Source organism: Alligator mississippiensis, chromosome 1 (genome assembly GCF_030867095.1).
Source record: "Alligator mississippiensis isolate rAllMis1 chromosome 1, rAllMis1, whole genome shotgun sequence".
Classification (NCBI taxonomy): Eukaryota; Metazoa; Chordata; order Crocodylia; family Alligatoridae; genus Alligator; species Alligator mississippiensis.
This window is the reverse complement of record NC_081824.1, coordinates 294349657-294368468: the sequence shown is the minus strand read 5'-3', so window position 1 is coordinate 294368468 and position 18812 is coordinate 294349657. Positions and strand designations below refer to the sequence as shown.

At 45.0% G+C, this 18812-nt stretch overlaps 1 protein-coding gene and 1 long non-coding RNA gene across 5 annotated transcripts in view; one reads left to right on the top strand and one right to left on the bottom strand.

Annotated features, from left to right (window-relative positions):
* Positions 1 to 12587, bottom strand: part of DOP1B (DOP1 leucine zipper like protein B) — an 88488-nt gene extending 75901 nt beyond the window's left edge. For all 4 annotated transcript variants that reach the window (XM_014599166.3, XM_014599167.3, XM_014599168.3 and 1 more), the window contains exons 1-2: positions 12497 to 12587; positions 8163 to 8338 (exon numbers count right to left, since the gene is read on the bottom strand). In XM_014599166.3, coding sequence (XP_014454652.1) covers positions 8163 to 8300 — 138 coding nt within the window. In that variant the 5' untranslated portion in view covers positions 8301 to 8338; positions 12497 to 12587. The remainder of the gene's footprint in view (positions 1 to 8162; positions 8339 to 12496) is intronic.
* LOC109280390 (uncharacterized) lies at positions 12131 to 18293 on the top strand. Its single transcript, XR_002086690.2, has 3 exons — positions 12131 to 12275; positions 13026 to 13129; positions 17886 to 18293. It is a non-coding gene; the product is annotated as an uncharacterized LOC109280390 (long non-coding RNA).
* The last annotated feature ends 519 nt before the right edge of the window (positions 18294 to 18812 follow it).

Below are 18812 nucleotides of genomic sequence, written 5' to 3'. Positions count from 1 at the left end.
AGTATTTATTTTTGTACATTGGGCAGGTCTAAAAGTCACCCTATGGCGATGCTGTTACCGCGTTGTGCTTTAGCATCTCCTTTTGGAAGTACTAAAGCACAGCACAGTAACGACCTACATGCACAGTTAGTTTTTGCCGCTACTTCGCTATAGCAGTGCATTAAAACAGGAGCACGCCACTACAGCAAAGTAACTGCTGGTCATGTGTAGTCCCATATCACTTTATGTCACCATAGTCACTACAGCAACGTAGTGCATTCTTACAGCAACATAGGGTGATGTGTAGACGTGCCCATTGAACTGTATTCTCAATTCTTGTTACGCTTTGCACTTGCAGTATTGGAAACAGCTATGCCATAAAGATCAGTGCGTCCCACTGAAAAATCCAGTTAAACATCTGAAAAAGAGATCAAGTGATAAATAAGCAAAACAAAAATGTAAACAACTTCTAAACAAAGTTCTTGTTTTCAACCTAGTGGGCCTCATGAGTGGAGAAATACATACACTTAGATCTAGAACTTCTCCCGTGGTCATCCCATGAAACATAAAAAAATGTTTTAAAACAACGATTAAAGCCAATACTTAAGCTTTAAGACTGTCAATATCTGAAACAGATCTGTTCATAAACTTAAAAAATATTTTTAACAGAGGTGTTTAAAAATCCATTTATAAGGAAATTAAAAAAATTGACCATAACAAATGTGGATAATCATGTACTAATTTCAGCAGACTAAGCTTTTGTGAGAAAAAACTGATGAACTTCTCTGGTGTTCTAACACGAATACTCAACACTAAGGGCATCTATACACATGCAGTGAGACTGCTCCAATGTGCTGTCATTACAGCCTGTTAGGGCAGACTCAGTTAATTGAGTCTGCTGGAGCTTGGTAATTACTGCATTCCAGCAGGCTCCAGCAGCATCATTTTTATCAGCGTCCCTGTGCTTAAAAATGGCGGCAGGGATGCTTTAACTAAAGTTAATTTGACGAGCTTTAGTTAAAGCGTACCCATCACCATTTTTCAGCACAGGGATATTGATACATGTGACGCTCTGCGCGCTTTAGTTAGCTACTCCCCCACCACAGCACATGTACGAACAGCCTAAGTAAGGGAATGCTCCCTGTCAAATCTGCAAAATATTTTAACCCCATTCCTGATCTCACTGTTTTCAGCAAGCAAAATATTAAAACAATCAGAAGTCTAATCGGAGGCACTGATGCTATTAGGAACCCAGGGGGAAAGAAGGAGACTGCAAAGTGTCATGCTTCATTTGCTTGCTAAATAAGCTGTGAGAGAAGGAGGCACTGAAGCTACTCTTGGTGGGAAGGGTGACAAATCCAGCTGATAGTGGAGGAAAGTTCTATAGCACTCTACCCCTCTTGCTCGATAGAAACCAAGAAGCTACAAGATAAGAACTGGAGACCTTCTTTTTCCCTCTCAACTTTATTAACAAGAGACTCCTACACACTTCTAAATACAAGAACAAGTGGAGATTCTGGTGAAGTTGAACGGCATAATGCTAATACAGAACAGCTTCATTAACTTCTGCAGCTCAATACTGCAAAGTATTAGTGAAGCCAGGCTGCAAAGACTAGATAAAAGTATCAGGGGTGTTGGTAATAGCTGTATTGGTTTAAGGACATAGGCAGACAAGGTTCTTTGGGTAAACGTGCTGCAGTCCAAAACAAAACAAAACAAAAAAAACCCTTGCAAATCACTTAGCATAGGATGTACCACCCTTCCCTGGGACCTATTTGGAAAATCCTCAAACAACTGCAACCCATACTAGAAAAAGACCCAATTCTTAAAGAGATCTTTCCAGAACTACCCATCCCAGCCTTTAAACAAGTACTGAACCTCTCCAACCTCATCACCAGAAGTGAACTACCTATGGCCCAAAGCATACCAACTGGATCCAGACCATGCTGGGACAAGAAATGTAAAGCCTGTCAACACATCTCCACCACCCCCACAATAACTACACCCCACAACAGAACCATCACCATTCCTGGATCTTACACCTGCACCTCTTGAAATGCATTGGGGTGCACTGATATTTTTGGGGATGATACCGATAGCCGATATTTAAGGAGGCATATAGGCCGATACCAATCTGATTTCCGATACAGCTGCCTCCAGCTGGTAAGTCTGGTGTGGCAGAAGGAGAGGGAAGGGGTATCTGTGTGTGGGGTGAGGGAAGGGGTATGTGTGTGTGGGGTGGGGCGGGGGAGCAGATCAACACTCCCCATGGTGAGGGAGGGGGCAGGGGCTGCCTAGGCAGGGTGGGGCAGGGGTGGAGCTGCATCTCGTGGTGTGGTGGAGGGAAAGGGAGGCAGCTGCTGGGCTGTGCTCCTTGCTGCCCGAGTGCTGTGCTGAGGCTGCGCACAGCACATGCATTTATTGGCCAAATTACTGGCCCCATCCGGCCGATATAGCCAGTTTTCTTTATATTGGTACCAACCCAATATTGGACTGATGTATTGGTGCACCTCTAGAAATGTAATATCTCAAACAGTGCACTGAATGCCCTGATGGAAACTACGTAGCAGAAACCAAACAACAACTGTGCACCAGAATGAACACACAATGAAAATCTGCCAAAGACAAAAATACCCAATTACCTGTGGGTGCACACTTCTCACAAAATAACCACTCTCTCTCCAATCTCTCAGTTCTAGTCCTCAAAGGGAATTTTACAAAACACTTTTAATAGATGAGCCTATGAATTTTATTTCATAAATCTACTGGATACAAAAAATAATGGACTAAATATAGTCTGGATTTATGGCACATTATAACTTGCCTGCCACCTGGTAAACTCAGGTACCTTCTCTACATTTTACCCGCTACATTCTATCACAGGTCAACATTCCCCTCTTTTGTGTCCCATCCCCCCACCACCTACCTGTCTCATTAACTTCCATTGCTTCTGATTTCCCTGCCAGGCATTTGCTTTTCACAGACCTGCATTTTGCATATTGGCTTAAGCTTCTATTCTACCCAAGAGAGTACACAAACACCAGCAGGTTCTTCCTATTCCTGAAGATGGGTGTTTGTGCTTTTTCCAACTATTTAGTTGGTCTAATAAAAGATATCACATTTACCCAAAGAACCTTGTCTTGATAAAAGTATGACATTTATGTAAATAAGAAGATCCAGAGTTACACACAATAAAAATGTAAAAGGGGTATAAACTTTTATGTTTCTCATATACATTTCCTTGCTTTCCTTCATCCTCTCTCCTATGCATGAAAGATCTTCCTCAGCTCATCTGCAAAGCTCTCCCATAGTTTTCAAATTCAAGCTCCAACTACAACCCATCTTCGCATGTCTGTAAGAGAGCCAATGTTTGGGAGGCAAGATAACTTTTACTGGACCAGCTTATGTAGCTGCAAGAGATTAGACAACCTTTTGGGCTTCACATGCCCTTCAGCTGGTTATAAGCTTTTTATCTCTTCTAAGCTGGTACAAAAAAAGCTACAACCTCATCTCACAAACTTTGCTTCCCTCATATACCTTGACAATCACAGCTACAACAGCACCATGTTGCTAGTAATAAACTTGTCAGGTGCCACTCATAGTTGCTGAGTGTAACATGGCAGTTTTCAAGTCCATTTTTACAAACTAGATAGTATTTGTTGCTCTCCTCCCCACCACCTGCTACTTGTTCATTAGCTTGCCTTCAGCTAGAGTGTAAAATCCTATAGGTGGGAATTGCACTATGCGGGGACTGTACCGTACACCCTGAGGCCAATCCTGGAACTAAATAATAACGAATAGTTATGTTTTCAGGCATAAGACAGCTGCCTACTGCATAGCTTAAGAGAAAATTTATGAGCAAGCTATTCTGTCATCCCCCCAACCACACACACATTGTTTTTCTCCCCTCTACCTTCTCCCAAACTCATATGGTACTGTCTACAGTCTGAAACAAGATATACGACTGGATAAACAAATGGTGTGATCTGTGAAAGCAATTCCTATGCTCCTAAGTGGATTAAGTCCATAGAACAAGACTGCATATGGGCTGATGTAACAGATAAGAGTTTTGTTTGATTTCCACTATGCTGCTGTACACTTTGTCAGTCACGTACCTCAAAAAGAGTTTTCAGCCAGCAGATGTCAGTTAGCTAAAATGAGTGAAGTCTAGCTCAAGGTAAAAGATCAGAGCTCACATCCTTCCACATGCCAGGGTCTCCTCTTAGTTAAATATGAGAACTGGGATTGAGCCAGGGAACTCTGTGAAAGCTCTTGGTTCTCCCCACAACCTTAAAACACTTCACACACAAAGGACTAGTGAAAAATTATGTGGATTTGCCAGGACTGCAAGGGTAGAAAATGATAATACATAACTCAGAGTTTCCACCTTCTCTCTTCTGAAAAGTAGAGCACAATACAGATAGTTTATAAACCTACTAACTTACTTTTTCCACAGTAGTGCAGCAAAAACAAATGATACTTCTTAGAAAGAAGTGTCATTTTTAATGGGTGGAGGAAGGTGTTATTTTAAGTCACTCTCCACTCCCATGTGTATTCAGAAAGAGCTTTGCATTATGGGAGAGGCATGCAGAAACCCTGCTTGTTGCTTTACAAAATTAAATCAGAAATAGAAGAAAGATCCATATGGAAGAGAAAAAAAAATATTTTGTTAAGCTTAAGAAAGTAATTCTGAAGTTATAAAAGTTTGGGGATAGTGTCAAAAATCCACACATATGTTAACTAAGTTTCATGTCTTCTTCAACCTAAGAACTATACATAAAATTAATAGATTCATAGATGTTAGGGGCTGGAAGGGACCTCATGAAATCACTGGGTCCAGCTCCCCTGCACTTGGGCAGGAAAGACTGCTGGGGTCAGATGACCCCAGCAAGGTGCATGTAGAATGGTTTTTAAAGCTCTCCAGGGTAGGTTATTGTATCATCTCTGGGGGAAGTCCATTCCAGTCCCTAGGCACTCAAGTTGTAAAGAAGTTTCTTCCTATGTCCAATCTGAAGTGATCTTTCAAGCAGTTTGTGTTTCTTGTTTTTCCCTGGGGTGCCTTGGTGAACAGATGCTCCCCCAGGCCCTGTCACACGCCCCTTATATATTTCCTAGCCAACTGCCCATCAAGAATGATGGGGGGAGAGGGTGGGGAAAGCAGGCGGGGACGGAGCCCCAGGACCCCACAAAGTTTCATAGTTTCATAGTAGCTAGGGTCAGGAGGGACCTGAACAGATCATCTAGCCTGACCCCCTGCCACAGGCAGACCCCAGACAGGTGATCATCCAACCTCCTCTTGAATTTGCCCAAGGTAGGGGCGAGGACCACTTCCCTGGGAAGTTGGTTCCAGATTCTGGCCACCCTAACTGTAAAATATTGCCTTCTGATCTCCAACCTAAACCTATTCTCCATCAGCTTATGACCATTGTTCCTCGTCACCCCAGGTGGTGCTGGGGAGAATAGGGCTCTTCCTATTTGCCGTTGATCTCCCCTGATGAGTTTGTAGGCAGCCACCAGGTCCCCCCTCAGCCTCCTCTTGCTGAGGCTGAACAGGTTCAGGTCCTTCAGTCTCTCCTCGTAGGGCCTGTCCTGCTGCCTTCTCACCAAGCGGGTGGCCCTCCTCTGAACTCTCCAGGCTGGCCACATCCTTTTTAAAGTGTGGCACCCAGTACTGGACACAGTACTCCAATTGTGGCCTGACCAAAGTCGCACAGAGGGGGAGTATCACCTCTCTGGACCGGCCTGAGATGCATCTTTGGATGCACGACAAGATATGACTGGCCTTGCTGGCTGCGGTCTGGCATTGGCCGCTCACGTTCATCTTGGAGTCAGCAATGACTCCAAGATCCCTTTCTGCCTCTGTGCTTTCAAGAGAGGAAAGTCTGGGCCCCAGTTCTCTCCTGCTGCTTGGAGTCCAGGCCTGCTCCCTGCTGCAGCAGTGGAGGGAAGGGAGGAGTGGGCCCGGGCCCAATGCGGGGAAGGACTGGGCCTGAGGGTGGGGAGAAGCCAGGCTGCTGCAGTGGGGGGGTGGGGTAGGGAGGGAGCAGTGCGCCCAGGCCAGCCAGGTGGCAGTGGGGGGACGGGAGGAGCGGGCTTGGGGCTGACACGGAGGAGCGGGGGAGAAGTGGGCCCAGGCCAGATGCAGGGAGAAGGCTCACTCCTCCCTTCTTCCCCACAGCTGTCATGTTGGTCTGGGCTGGGCTGTCCTGGCCTGCTGCTGTTTTCTGCCCCCCATGCCACTGCTGCGGCAGGCTGGCTTTTCCCCCGGCTTGGGTTCACTCCCCACCCTCCTCCCCATGTTTGGCCCAGGTCCAGTCCTCCCCAGGTCCCACTGTCACTGCTGACACCATGGTGCGCCTGTCCAGGGTGGGGGGAGGAGGCCTGCTCCTTTCCTCTACCAGGCGCTGCCGCAGCCATGTCAGGCCAGGCCCAATTCCCTCTCCCCCACCCGCCATGGCAGGTCAGCTTTTCCCCTGCTTGGGCCCGTTCTGCCCCCCACCCCACATTGGGCCCAGGCCTACTCCCCCTCCCCCCCTACGTTACCTGTGGGGGGGGGTGGGGGGGAGGGAAACCTTGCCCACCTTCTGTCCACTCTGTTCCTGCCACCTCCAGGGAGCTCCGTTCCATGTCCCCACCATCATGGTGGTGGGCTGTCTTCTGTCAGAATGCTTCTTCGCACTCCGATTGGCTGTTTGTCAGCCAATCAGAGCGCGGATAACACGTTATGGACAGACAGACAGATTTAGGCTTTTATGATATTAGAATAGGCTGCCACCAAGTCCCCTCTAAGTCTTCTTTTTTCCAGGCTGAACAGTCCTAGGTCATACAAGGAGAGACTGAAATGCATATCTCCAGACATCTAATCATGAGCATGGACCTTTGGACTAGGGCCTCCTTTGGACTTTCTCAAGCTTTGCCACATCCTTCCTGAAGTGTGGCACCCAGAACTGGACACAGTACTCTAGCTGTGGTCTCACCATGGCCATGTAGAGCAGGAGGATGACATCCTTAGTCTTGCTTGAGATGCACTGGTAGATGCATGCCAAATTTTTGCTTGCTTTGCTGGCTATGGCATTGCATTGGTGGCTCATGTCCATTCTGTGGTCTATCATGATCCCCAGGTCTCTTTCAGTTGTGGTGCTGTAGCACCACTGAGCCTGTAAGTGGGTTGCGGATTATTTCTACCCAGATAGAGCAATTTACATTTCTCCGTGTTAAACATGATCAGGTTTTGACCCACCCACCTTGCAAGCTGGTCCAGACCAAGTCCACATGTTGAAGGCCTTTTTGGTTAACTCTACCTACATGTTTTATCAGCAAAGTACTCCGAGTGCTGACTCCAGTTATACAGACAAACCCCATGCTTTGCTGGTACAATTTATTCCAACCTCTGGTCCGACCCAGCTGAACAAAAAAAAAGTACTAACAAAAGCACAGGTTTAGCAGTTTAACATGCGGGCAGCTTCCTCTAGCACAAACAAGTCAGTCAGATATGACACCTTATCCCAATGTTGGGCGATATAGCTATGCTGGCAAAAGCTAGTAGCACAGATATGGCCACCTGCAGTTTTAGCTGCACAGGAACTGCTGTAGAACTGCTATAGAAAAAGAGGCCAAGAGTGAATCAGACAGGGTTAAATACCGAGTATAATTAAATAAATCAACATCATGATCCTTAAGTAAAATTACATAAACTCTAACCACATGAAAGTAATAAAGCCTAAGATTTCTTCTTTATACAACATGTTCATTAGCTACTACTAACTGAACTTGGGTAACAAGCTGTACATTTCTGTGTCCTGAGAGGCCTAAAAAAAAAATGTAAGCTCTGTAAGGGAAGCAAGTGCCATCTGGAGTCAGTTGTGTCAGCAGCTTTATGCCATCCTGCCAACCTAAAGGTCTTAATGAACCTTAAAAGATGGAATGTTCATGTGATCAGGTACATTTTTACTTCCCATGCACTTCAGTTAAATACCTGAAAGATTTTTCTGATTGTAGAATGCTTGGTGGCAGGATGGGGAGAAGGAAAGACACTACTTGTACAATATACTTGTTCTCCAAGTTATTCTCTGGGCTTCAACACTTTAAAGTGATTGTCAATTGTCCAAGTCTCCAGTTGTTAACACAAAGGATACTGGCAATATAAACTAACCAAATAAGAGCACCTCCAAAACAAACAGTACCTTGTTGAGCTTTCCAAGTGAAGAGATGAGATCTGCCCATTCACTGGAAGATTCAAAGTTCCTCAAAGCTTTTTCAATTGCTGACGAATAATTTCTGTATCTGTAATCACTGAACAACTCCTGCTCTTCTGGATCCATCTTGAATTCTCATAGCAAAGCCAAAACTGCCTGGTAAGCTAAAACAAACAGAGCGTTACTAAAGCATAACCTATATTTAAAATGTTGGTATAGTGAAAGAATTGCAAGGCTGTAATAAATGTACAGAAATATGCAAAAGGCCCCAGTAAGCAAGTATATTTTGCAGGCATGACATCAATATTTTACTGTCATTTTGGTGCTTTTTCAGTCACACTTTCTTATTTTTAAACATTTTGTCCCTCACATACCTGTATAGGTTTTTCATGTAGTTTAAAAAAAAAATGTAAATAAAGAAGATGCCTAAATAGGAAACCATACACAAAGTAATTAAACTGGTAGGGAATGAGAGAAGAGAAAAATAACTCTCCTAATATTTGATATATACTAATTTGTGTGGTTACACTGCTATGCTTGCTATGAAAATAGGCCTTCATGCTACCGTCATTCCAACAGCTGTGATAGAGAGACCCTTCCGAGTTCTGTTATTCCAGGTATCAGCTTGGCAATTATTTACTTCCTGAAAAAAGCTCAGTCCTGAGCTGAGAATGTTTTAAAATGTTGCTGGTTGGATTCAGTTTTCCTTTTCTACTTTATTTTTATGCCAGAAGGACACTGATGCATTATATTTCTTGTTTACAGCAAAAAACCCCTACAGTTGTAATCTTCATATAAGTGAGTCTTTTGTCTCCCATACCCAGATGACTATTCTTGCTACTGGCTACTGTCTTTCTATGATAAATCATCAGTTAAGTAAACCTTAATAGCTCTCAGCTCACTAGCCAGCCATCATTTTCATAATGGAGATGATCTGTCCAGATAATTTGTAACACTGTAGTGTAACAGTAGTAGATCCTGTCCATTTTCTTTTTTTTTTTTTTAAGGGAGTTCAGAGAGGTTGACTTGAACTTGAATATTTTCAATATCTTCCACATTGTGGTAGCATTGGAATGATGGTGTAGCTGTGACAGTCCAGAAAATATGAATCAAGGATTTTTGTGGGTGATATCTTTTACTGGACCAATTGCATGGTTCGGATAGACTTAGACAAGCTTTTGAATGCAGGGCATTCTTCATTAGCTCTGAGAAAAAAGCCAGAGCAGACTAGATGACCTTCAGCAACCCTCGTCTTTCAAATATTTTCACAGCTTGTGATTTCTCCCTCTCTCATAAGAGCAATTTGCTGCTTTTTAGAACATGATTAGTCAGAAAAAAATGACACAAATGACAGTTTTAAAGCCACTCCTTTTATACATTCAGAATCATAGCAACTTTTTTGACAGCATTAACTGCAGCAGTCTGGCAACAAAATTAATAAACTAATTCTATTCTAGGTCATGTAGTAACACAGATGTCAAGGTAATATGTTTGCTCAGAGGTATTTGTGATGCATAAACAGAACGAATGGAATAATTAAGTTTTAGCCACAGTTTTTATCATTTCTGATAATGTGCAAATTAGAATGAACACTTTGGATTTTTCAAGATGTTACCATTAGTCTAATTCAGTGATTCTCAACCAGGGTGCTAAAGCACCCTGGGGTACCTTGAATTCCTTGCAAGGATGCTACAGGGTATCACACAATATCAACCCTGGTAGGTATGCAAAGATAATTCAAGATAACCCTAGAGATTTCAAAAAGGAATCCATAGTGTTATAACCATTCTGAATTGTTGTGAGCTTTCTGAGTTCTTTGCAACAGAAAGACTTATTTCTTCTGTAATCAAAAACAGAGTGGAAAAAAAGGCTGAGGGATACCTTGAGTCTAAAAAGGTTAAGAAGCATTGGTCTAGCAGTATCATCTATAAGCTGACATTTCCCAATAAAACTATACCATCCCTTGACATACAACAACACTATTTTTAACCTCTACAAATAGTCTAAAGTACTTTTGGCATGAAATCAGATGTCATATGACCAAATTATAAAAGGTTCCTAATAGCAACCAATTTTCATGGAATTACAAAATAGATATAAAGATGCATCTGTTTCTCAAAGTAGACACTTTGTGATTTATAATACACCCTCATACCTAATTTTTGGTAGCACTTCATGAAGTATTCTCATTACAGCATGGCAGGAAACAGGTTTCCTATCCTGAAGAAGGTTTGAAGGTTCAAAATATTTTGAAAGGTAAAAAAATAAAAAAATCACCCCTTCACCCCCCACACACTGAAAAATGTAGATTGGATCACTCAAAATGTTTTATTTCAATCATCTGACTTTTAAAATCTACATCCTAGACCCTGATTAAGACAATTAGAAATATTTTGAATAAAACATTAAAGAGGAGTGAATGCAATTGGAACTGCCACTTTCATGCAAACATATAGTAAACTGGCATTTTCTCTCAGTCATACTCTCTGAAACACCTATACACAGCATTGCTCCCGATACACAGTTGTTGTACATGATGCACAGTTGTCAGTTTCAGATTAAGAGCTAAGTGTTACAGTGGGGGCTGTAGCCCTTTATATACAACAGGTGTCAATGAGTTCTGTTGCTAGAAATCAGCAAGTTTTGAACATGCCTGGCATATTAGCAAGTCCTGTTTAATTACCTTTTAACACTGAAGAGGAAATAGTACTAACTATAAGGCTTGTCTTATGCATGTTAAAAGACAGAAAAACGCAATTTCTCTAAGCCAGAAGCAGATTCTGTTGTTAAATCATCAGTTTAATTCTCAAACCAACATATTAAAATCTACTCCAAAAATCCTGCCTTAAAAACATTAAAGATCCAACATTATTTTGATTACAATTCAACCCCTAAGCACAGGGGATTGTTGCTTTTATTATTAAAGTGCCCATGTGGATTCAGTCCCTAACTTGTTTGTATCAAACCCCTGTGAAATTGTTTTTGAGACTCTTATTACAAAAAAGAGAGCAGGTAATCTAGGTTTTGGATCCTGTACTACAAGCAAGATGGATATACCTTAGAAAACAGAATGGTAAGGGGTTTATTTTAATTTAAAGTTTCTTAACCAGGATTCCTGTTCATTTCTCTGGGTAAAAAAAAAAAAAAAATCACCAATTTTTGAATTAAAAAAAAAGGAACCCCAAATCCACATTTTTTCATGATGAAAATGAAACACCACTAATATAAACAGACAGACAGACAACCACATTTTTCTGTGATTAAAACATCACTATATCTATCTCTCTATAAATATCTATCTAAATATATAGTGATGTTTCATTCTATATAGATACAATGAAACAACAATATATCTATGTATCTAGATCTATATAGATAAAATGAAACATCACTATATCTATAGATCTATCTATATATCTATCTATAGATATAGTGATGTTTCATTTTATCTATATAGATCTAGATACATGGATATAGTGATGTTTCATTTTAATCACAGAAAAATGTGGATTTTGGGGTTACTTGTTTAAATCTGACAATTGGGGAATTTTTTTTAAATCGGAGAAAGCCAGGATCCCTGCTTATGAACTCACTCTCTCCCTACTGCAGTCTCACATTCAAAGGGGAAACGCACTGGGAAGAGAAGTTTAAAAAGAAGTCCCAAGGGGGTCAGTCTTTATAAGAGAAGCAATTTGCAACACATCCCATGCCCTGCTTGCTGTCCAAAACCTGCAGTATCCATAGCTAGGTAAAAATGAAGGCAGTCTTCCCTGGAAAAGGGAGCCAAGCAGAGAGCAGAGAGGCTGAAGGAATTCCTTCAGGCCTCTTTCAGCTGATCTGAAGCAGGCACCACCCTGCAGCAGGTCCCCAGAGCCATGGGCGCCAGAAGAGGAGGGGCTGCTGCACAGAGACCAGGTGGCTCACGGGACACCTGGCAGGGATGGCTCCAGCGGGGCCACCGCAGCTCCGTCTCTCTGCGGATCTCAAGCTGCGTAGCCAAGGCAGCCTGGCCACAGCCCTCTCCCCTTCCCCTTCCACACAGACACACGAGCAGACAAAGCCACACGCACCGGGGCGTGTCGGGCTAGTACGGACACACAGGTGCGTGCACACGTCAGCATACGATGCGGCTGCAGAGGGACGCCCCGCGGGGCAAGCACAGGTGCCCGGGCGTGTGTGTACGTGTATGTGCACGCGTGTGTACGTGTGTGTTCATGTATGTGCACGCGCGCGTGCGAGCGAGGTGCCCGCCCCCGCGCGTGCCACAGGAGATGCACCTGCAGGGCAGGGCGGGGCTCCCCCCATGGGCCGGGGACACCTACCTGCGGGGCTCCCCACGGCGGTCGAGGCTGCGGCGGCCTCTTCCCGGCGACGTGTCCCAGCCCGGGCGGGGCGGGGCCGAGGTTGCCACGGTAACAGAACGGGGCGGGACCTCCCCTGGCCCCGCCGCAGTCCAGCTCGGGGCATACCACCTGGGAACGTGGGGGGGGGACACTGCTCCCCACAGAACAAGGCTGCCAGGTGCTTCCGCTCCATGGGACTCCCCTTCCTCTCTCCTTCTTGCCACTTCCACGGGAAGCGTCAGGCTTCCTGAGCGCGCCGACAAGGGAGAGTCGCTCTCCCCCCTCAGGCAGGGTCGGGTGGTACATTCCGGAATCCAAGCCTGTGTCTTTGGCGCCACCCGGCGGCGTAGGGGGGAAGTGCAGGCAGCTCGGGGCCGGGCTCGGGTTGCCGCCAGCGGGCGGGGCGGCTCCTGCTGCAGGGGAGGTGGTGTCTCACCTCTTTATTCAGCGCAGGGGACTTGCTAGGTGATGTGCCTTAAGGGGTTTATGAGTAAATCTCCCTTTTTAGTGAACTTCTGAATCTACCGCGTGGCTCAGTCCTTGCTGACAACCTTTTCTCGTGGAAAGGCGAACTTGGGGAAAGGAACTGGGAATAAGGCACTGGAAACTGCGGTAAGAACCCAGCTTCAGCCTCATCCGAGACAGCCCATCCGCTTTCCACTGCTACCTAATCCTCAGGGAACCAAAACCTGTGGCAGAGGTGATATTTTTTATTAGGCCAAGTAGATATTTGCAAAAAAAAAAAAAAAAACAAAACAAAACAAAAAAAAAATTGTGTGTGTGTGTGTGTGTATATATTTGCAAACTTGCAAATATCCACTTGGTCTAATAAAAGATACCACGTCTGCCACACATTTTGGTTTCTTTTGCCTCCAGTCCAATACAATTACAACCTGGATAACTAATTCTCAGGGAGACCTGGGAGTAGCCAGTTCAGGCTCTTCCTGAGCTAAACCCAGCAGCCACTAACTCCTTCCCTTTTCTCCTCCCACCAGGGCCCTGGAAACCAGGTTAAAGATGCAGGCCAGGCTCCAGGTAGACCACGCTCCCTCCACTGCCCTTTCCTGGCTCCTGAGCTCAGACTCTCTGGGATGCCCAACAGCTTCCAGCTGCCTCTTGACTCCCTCTTGGGGTCTCTGAGTGAGATGGGCCTGTTTGTTACACTGGGAGATTGGTGAGCCTAGGCCCACCAAGAAAAACTGTTGGCTTCCCTTAAAAAGGAAGCATGTAACAACTGATTATTTGGGATAGATAAATGCCTTGTAGGTCCCAAATCAGGCAGTCCAGCTGGCATCCTGCAAGGGGTTGACTTGCAGCCTCTAGGCTCCCATGCAGCTTTCCCTGCCTCTGTTGCAACAGGTGCAGTATCTTGTGAAAGGGGGTGAGTTCACGTGAGCACATCTACACAAGATGTTGACTGTACAGTAGACAACATACTGCGTGGTAGTGTTGCAGCATGGACAGTGCTAATATGCTACTGCGCAGTACTATTAGGCAACTCCACAGTAGTGTCACCTGAAAGACATTTGCCATTGCTACTCCGCAGTAACTCTGGTTATTGCGCATTTATTTAGTACTCGTATTTTCTAACAGAAGTATTAAATAAATGCATAGTAACAACTGTGCAGTAGCATCTCACATAGATGTGCCCTGTGCAGAGCACATGGTCCAGCACCCTGAAACAAGCTGAGGGAGCCTGGGACACTGACCAGTGAAACTCTGCCCAGAGACATAGGCAAAGGAGTTAGAAGAAGACTAAACAGGGGGAGGTGAGCCCAGCTATCTAAATTCAGCAGATGAATTTTATATGTACAACTGCTTACAAAAATTGATCTTTACAATGTCTAGTAGTCCATTAGGATTTGAACAGAATGGCTACAGAAGTAGGAATTTCAGAATTCTGAATCACTCCAAACATAACAAAAACACATGTTCTAGATGTGCTTCAGGTATATGGTTCTTATTTCAAGAAATTACTCAGATGCAGCTGAAGTAAGCTAACTAGCAGGTTCACAGAAAGATCAATGAAACCAATGTAAAAATATGTTTGCACAGACAAACAAAACATCACCGTATTTTTCAAAGTGGTGAAGCTGATAACGGGTGCCTATACAGGAGCACCTACACTGCTCCAACGCACTAATCTAGTCTGTAATTAATCAAGGCTGTAATTAATTGAGTCTGCTGGAGCATGGTAATTACCGCACTCCAGCAGCCTCCCATATCTCATGTATCAGCATGGTGGGGGCACTTTAACTAAAGCTCATTGAACAAGCTTTCAGTTCAAGCATTCCTGCTGCCATTTTTAAGTGCAGGGATGTGACGCTTTAATTAAGGTAGCCTAATTAAAGTAGCCCTCCCCACCCATGCCCCTGGAGCATGTGTAAAAGTGCCCATTTGTAGCTATACTAGAAGCTAACACTGTAAGCACAGGTTGCAGTACTTTATGTTAGCATTTCTTTTATGAATACTGTCACGGCAGGGTCCTCGCAGAGGGCCGTGATCTCCTCGAGGCCCTCTCACCGCGCTACTTCAGCCCGAGGGTACCCTCCATTCTCGCCCGCCACGTCTTGCTGGAATATGTAATAGAGAAGCTGCCTTGTGTTTCCTCGGGCACGTAAGCTCCTGGACCCCTCGTGGGTCGCCCCGTACGATGGGTGCTACTCAAGCACCCCAGCCTTATGGGCTGTGCGTGGCTCCTACCAGCCCCTAATACCACGCCCCAAGCTTCGCAGATGTAATAGACGTTGTTAGGTCTGTACGCCCGCTTCCTGGGCCTTTTCTAAAGTGTAGCCCACTCTGGGCTCTCTCTCTCGCACCCAGCCTCTCACTGGGACTCTCCTGATGGTGCGGTCCCGCTCAGGGACTCCCTAGCGGGCCCCGGCCCTTCTGGCCAACCGCACGAGTACCCTCTCTGACCCCGGCTCACCGCGCTGCTACTCCTTGTCTTCTCGGGGCAACCGCAGCGCCCTGCCTCGGTCTGAGGGGTGTTGCCACACTAGCCTGCGGCCGGGCTCGCTATGCCCCTCCTTAGGGCTCCTCAGTACGGCCCCTCCTTAGGGCTCCTCAATAATACAGTGTGCCGCTCCCCCTCTTTGGGGCTCGCCGTGCCCCCACAGGGCTTCTCAAGAATACAATGTGGCACTCCCCCTCTTTGGGGTTTGCCGTGCCCCCACAGGGCTTCTCAAGAATACAACGTGGCGCTCCCCCTCTTTGGGGCTCGCCGTGCCCCCACAGGGCTTCTCAATGAAATTGCTCCTTGCTCTGGGGCTGGGGTCTATGTACCCTGCATGCGATCCGGGGTCTATGTCCCCTGTCTGCAACCTACTGGTTGCGCCCGCGACCCACTGGCCGCGCTCCTTGCCGCCAGTTGCTCCCGCACTGGCATGCAAGCTGCGCCTTCACTGGTGCTGTGAAATTAATGCGCCCACTTGGCACTAGGGCACCCTATACTCTCTGGGGTCCCTACAATTGAGGCCTCCTCCAACCCCTACAGCCTCACCCAAGCCTCTGGGTGTAATAACACAAACACAAAGCAAAACCACAAGCCCCTAGGCTGTAACATAACCACAAGCCGCATGGCTAAACTCTAGTGCCCATCCTCTCAGGGCTATCATGAGCTGTACTTGCACGTCCTGCTCCTTTCCACATCCTCACTCCCAGAGCTCCTACCTCCCAGGCTGCTGGCAGAGAACTGCCAGCTTGGCCTCAGCCCTGGGCTTTATAAGGGCCAGGCCCTGCCCCCTACAGGCAGCTGGCTCCCCTTAGTCGCTCCGGCAACCCGCAGCTGCGCTTGTTGCCCCTGGCAACCCTCAGCTGGGCTCGTTATGTCAGGCCAGGGCTCGCTGGCTCGCTCCCTGGCAGTTTCTCCTCTCTAGGAGCAGGGGTACCGAGGTGCCCTGCGACAAATACAATCACTTACTACATTTGAAGGGCACAGGTTTGGCCCTGCCTCAGATAGCTACAAATCAGCCAAAATAAAAAAAGAAAAAGATACTCACTTGATAATAACATAAAACTATTTTTGACCATATACATCTCCCAAACAAATAATTTGTATTCCTCATGCTAAGAATGTCATAATACAGCATTTTATGTTGCTAGAGATTTGCAGTTTTCCAAAAGTATTGTACCATGTGTTCATTTCAAATATTTTTACATCTACTCCTTTTACAGATCAAAGTGTGGTTCTTTTTTCCCTACTAATTTGCATTTTTTTCATTTGCTTATGCCTCACTTTCTTTGTCCTTCTTTTGCAAGAAATCTAACACATTTTGGGGCCTGTCTTTTTTTCTACATAGTTGCTCCTCCAGTCGACTTCTTAGCCATCAGCCATATATAGATAGTGCGTGTCTTCAAGAGACAAGCTAATTGTTTTTTAACCCTAACTGAATATTTGTTATGGTTCTCATAACTTAGTAAAACGTTTCTCAATCTGGAAAAGAGTTCAGATATGATCTCTTTTAAATTCGGCTTTAGTTCCCATGAAATTGATTCCCATTATTGGCTAAAGTCAGAAGCCTAGAGAGCTGTCAAAAACGTTCTTTAACATCATCTAAAATCATGTTGGCAGAGAGTTTATTCAGGCCCCGAAGTTAGTTTAAAGTTCTAGCTCGAGAAAATTCCATGTCAAATGTTTTACCATCCTGCTTTTCAGAGTAATTAAGCCAGTTTTGCTGGCTTCTAACTACTAAAAACTGTACTCCTGTCCCAGAGCCAGGGATAGAATCCAAAATTCTAGGACACTAGTATTTTATTGCTAACTCACAGCTGTTGGTAAAATCCACTGAAGAAGCAGGTACCAATTCCTCCTCAAGCAGGCTGGTTTACCAGAAAGGGTAGCAATTATTTCTGTAACCCAATTAATAAGGGTCTAAACTGAAACTGGAAATTTAAGGGGGTTCAAACCCTGCTTTTGGTCTACATAGGAGGATATATGTTTTTATGACTTTCACTGAGAAATTACCTCTATAAAACATCTTGTACTTAAAAATTATGATAACCAGTAAGTTATGGTGTGCATTGCCACATTTTACTTCTTCCACACTTCAGTCCTTTGTTACAACATTGCCTGTGTCACATGCTGGTCAGCATGTATGCCACCAGCATTAGGACAGAATCATTTCCCAAGTAGCCAAAACATGCAATAGCCAGATATGCTGTCCTATTAGTGTAAAAACTTCTAAGATCACTTTGTTTGTATTAGGTGCAAAATTGATGAGGTTTGGGTTTGTTTTGGTTTCTGGAATATACTGAAAATGAAAACAAAAGCTCATCAGCTTTGGAGGGCATTGAAGATAGTTGGTCTAATAAAAGGTATCATTTTGGAACCAAGAGTTCTAGTTTTTTGTATGTCTTTTTGTCTCAGACCAACACGGCTACCAAGTACACCCCTGAAACATGGAAGATGCCGAATTTCAGCTGATTTTGGATTTTAAACTTTACTGCAGAACTACAAGGAAGTTTTTTTACCTTCCTGCCTCCCATCTGACACCTTCAGGGAAGGACTTCTACCAGATCAACACATCAAAGAGCTACTCAACACAGCTCACAAAGACACTCTCATGGACCCAGAGGGACAGACTTCCATCTTCAGCTCCCTCTGTGCAAAAATGAAATTTATTTCCTACCTATGGGGACTTTTTACCATCTTGTACCATCTACACTTTTCCCAGAGCCTGACAAAGGGACTTTGATCCCGAAAGCTTGCAGAAAAGGACAATTTTCTTGCCATTTTCCAGTTGGTCTAATAAAAGGTATAATTTTGGAACCAAAAGTTCTAGATTTTTGTATGTCTTGAAGATAGAAAGGAATGCACTAGGTCAGTGGTGTTCAACCTTCTAGTCCAGTGGGGCTAGATGAGTCACGCAAGACTGGTCCATGGGCCCAATCCAGCTTGGGGTTGATGTGCTGGCCCAGCCCAATTCACCAGTTCCAGCACCGCAGGGACCCTGCATACCAACCTCACTGTGTGCCAGCATGACCTAGTGCATAGGGCCAAGTCATCCAGCCCACAGTGCTCCTCATGGGTCCAGAAATTTGGCAGCAGGGGAGTGGCTGGATGTGGCCTGCAAGCTGGAGGTTGAGCACTATAGGCTCTAATACACATGGAGGGAGTCTGCTCCATCTTGCTGTGACTACAGCAAGATGGAGCAGACTCAATTAATCGAGTCTGATGGAATGTGGTAATTATTGCACTCCAGCAGACTCCAGCATCATGTGTATCAGTGTCCCCACACTGAAAAATGGTGGCAGGGTGCTTTAAACCATAGTTTCTCAAGCTGTGGTATGTGTA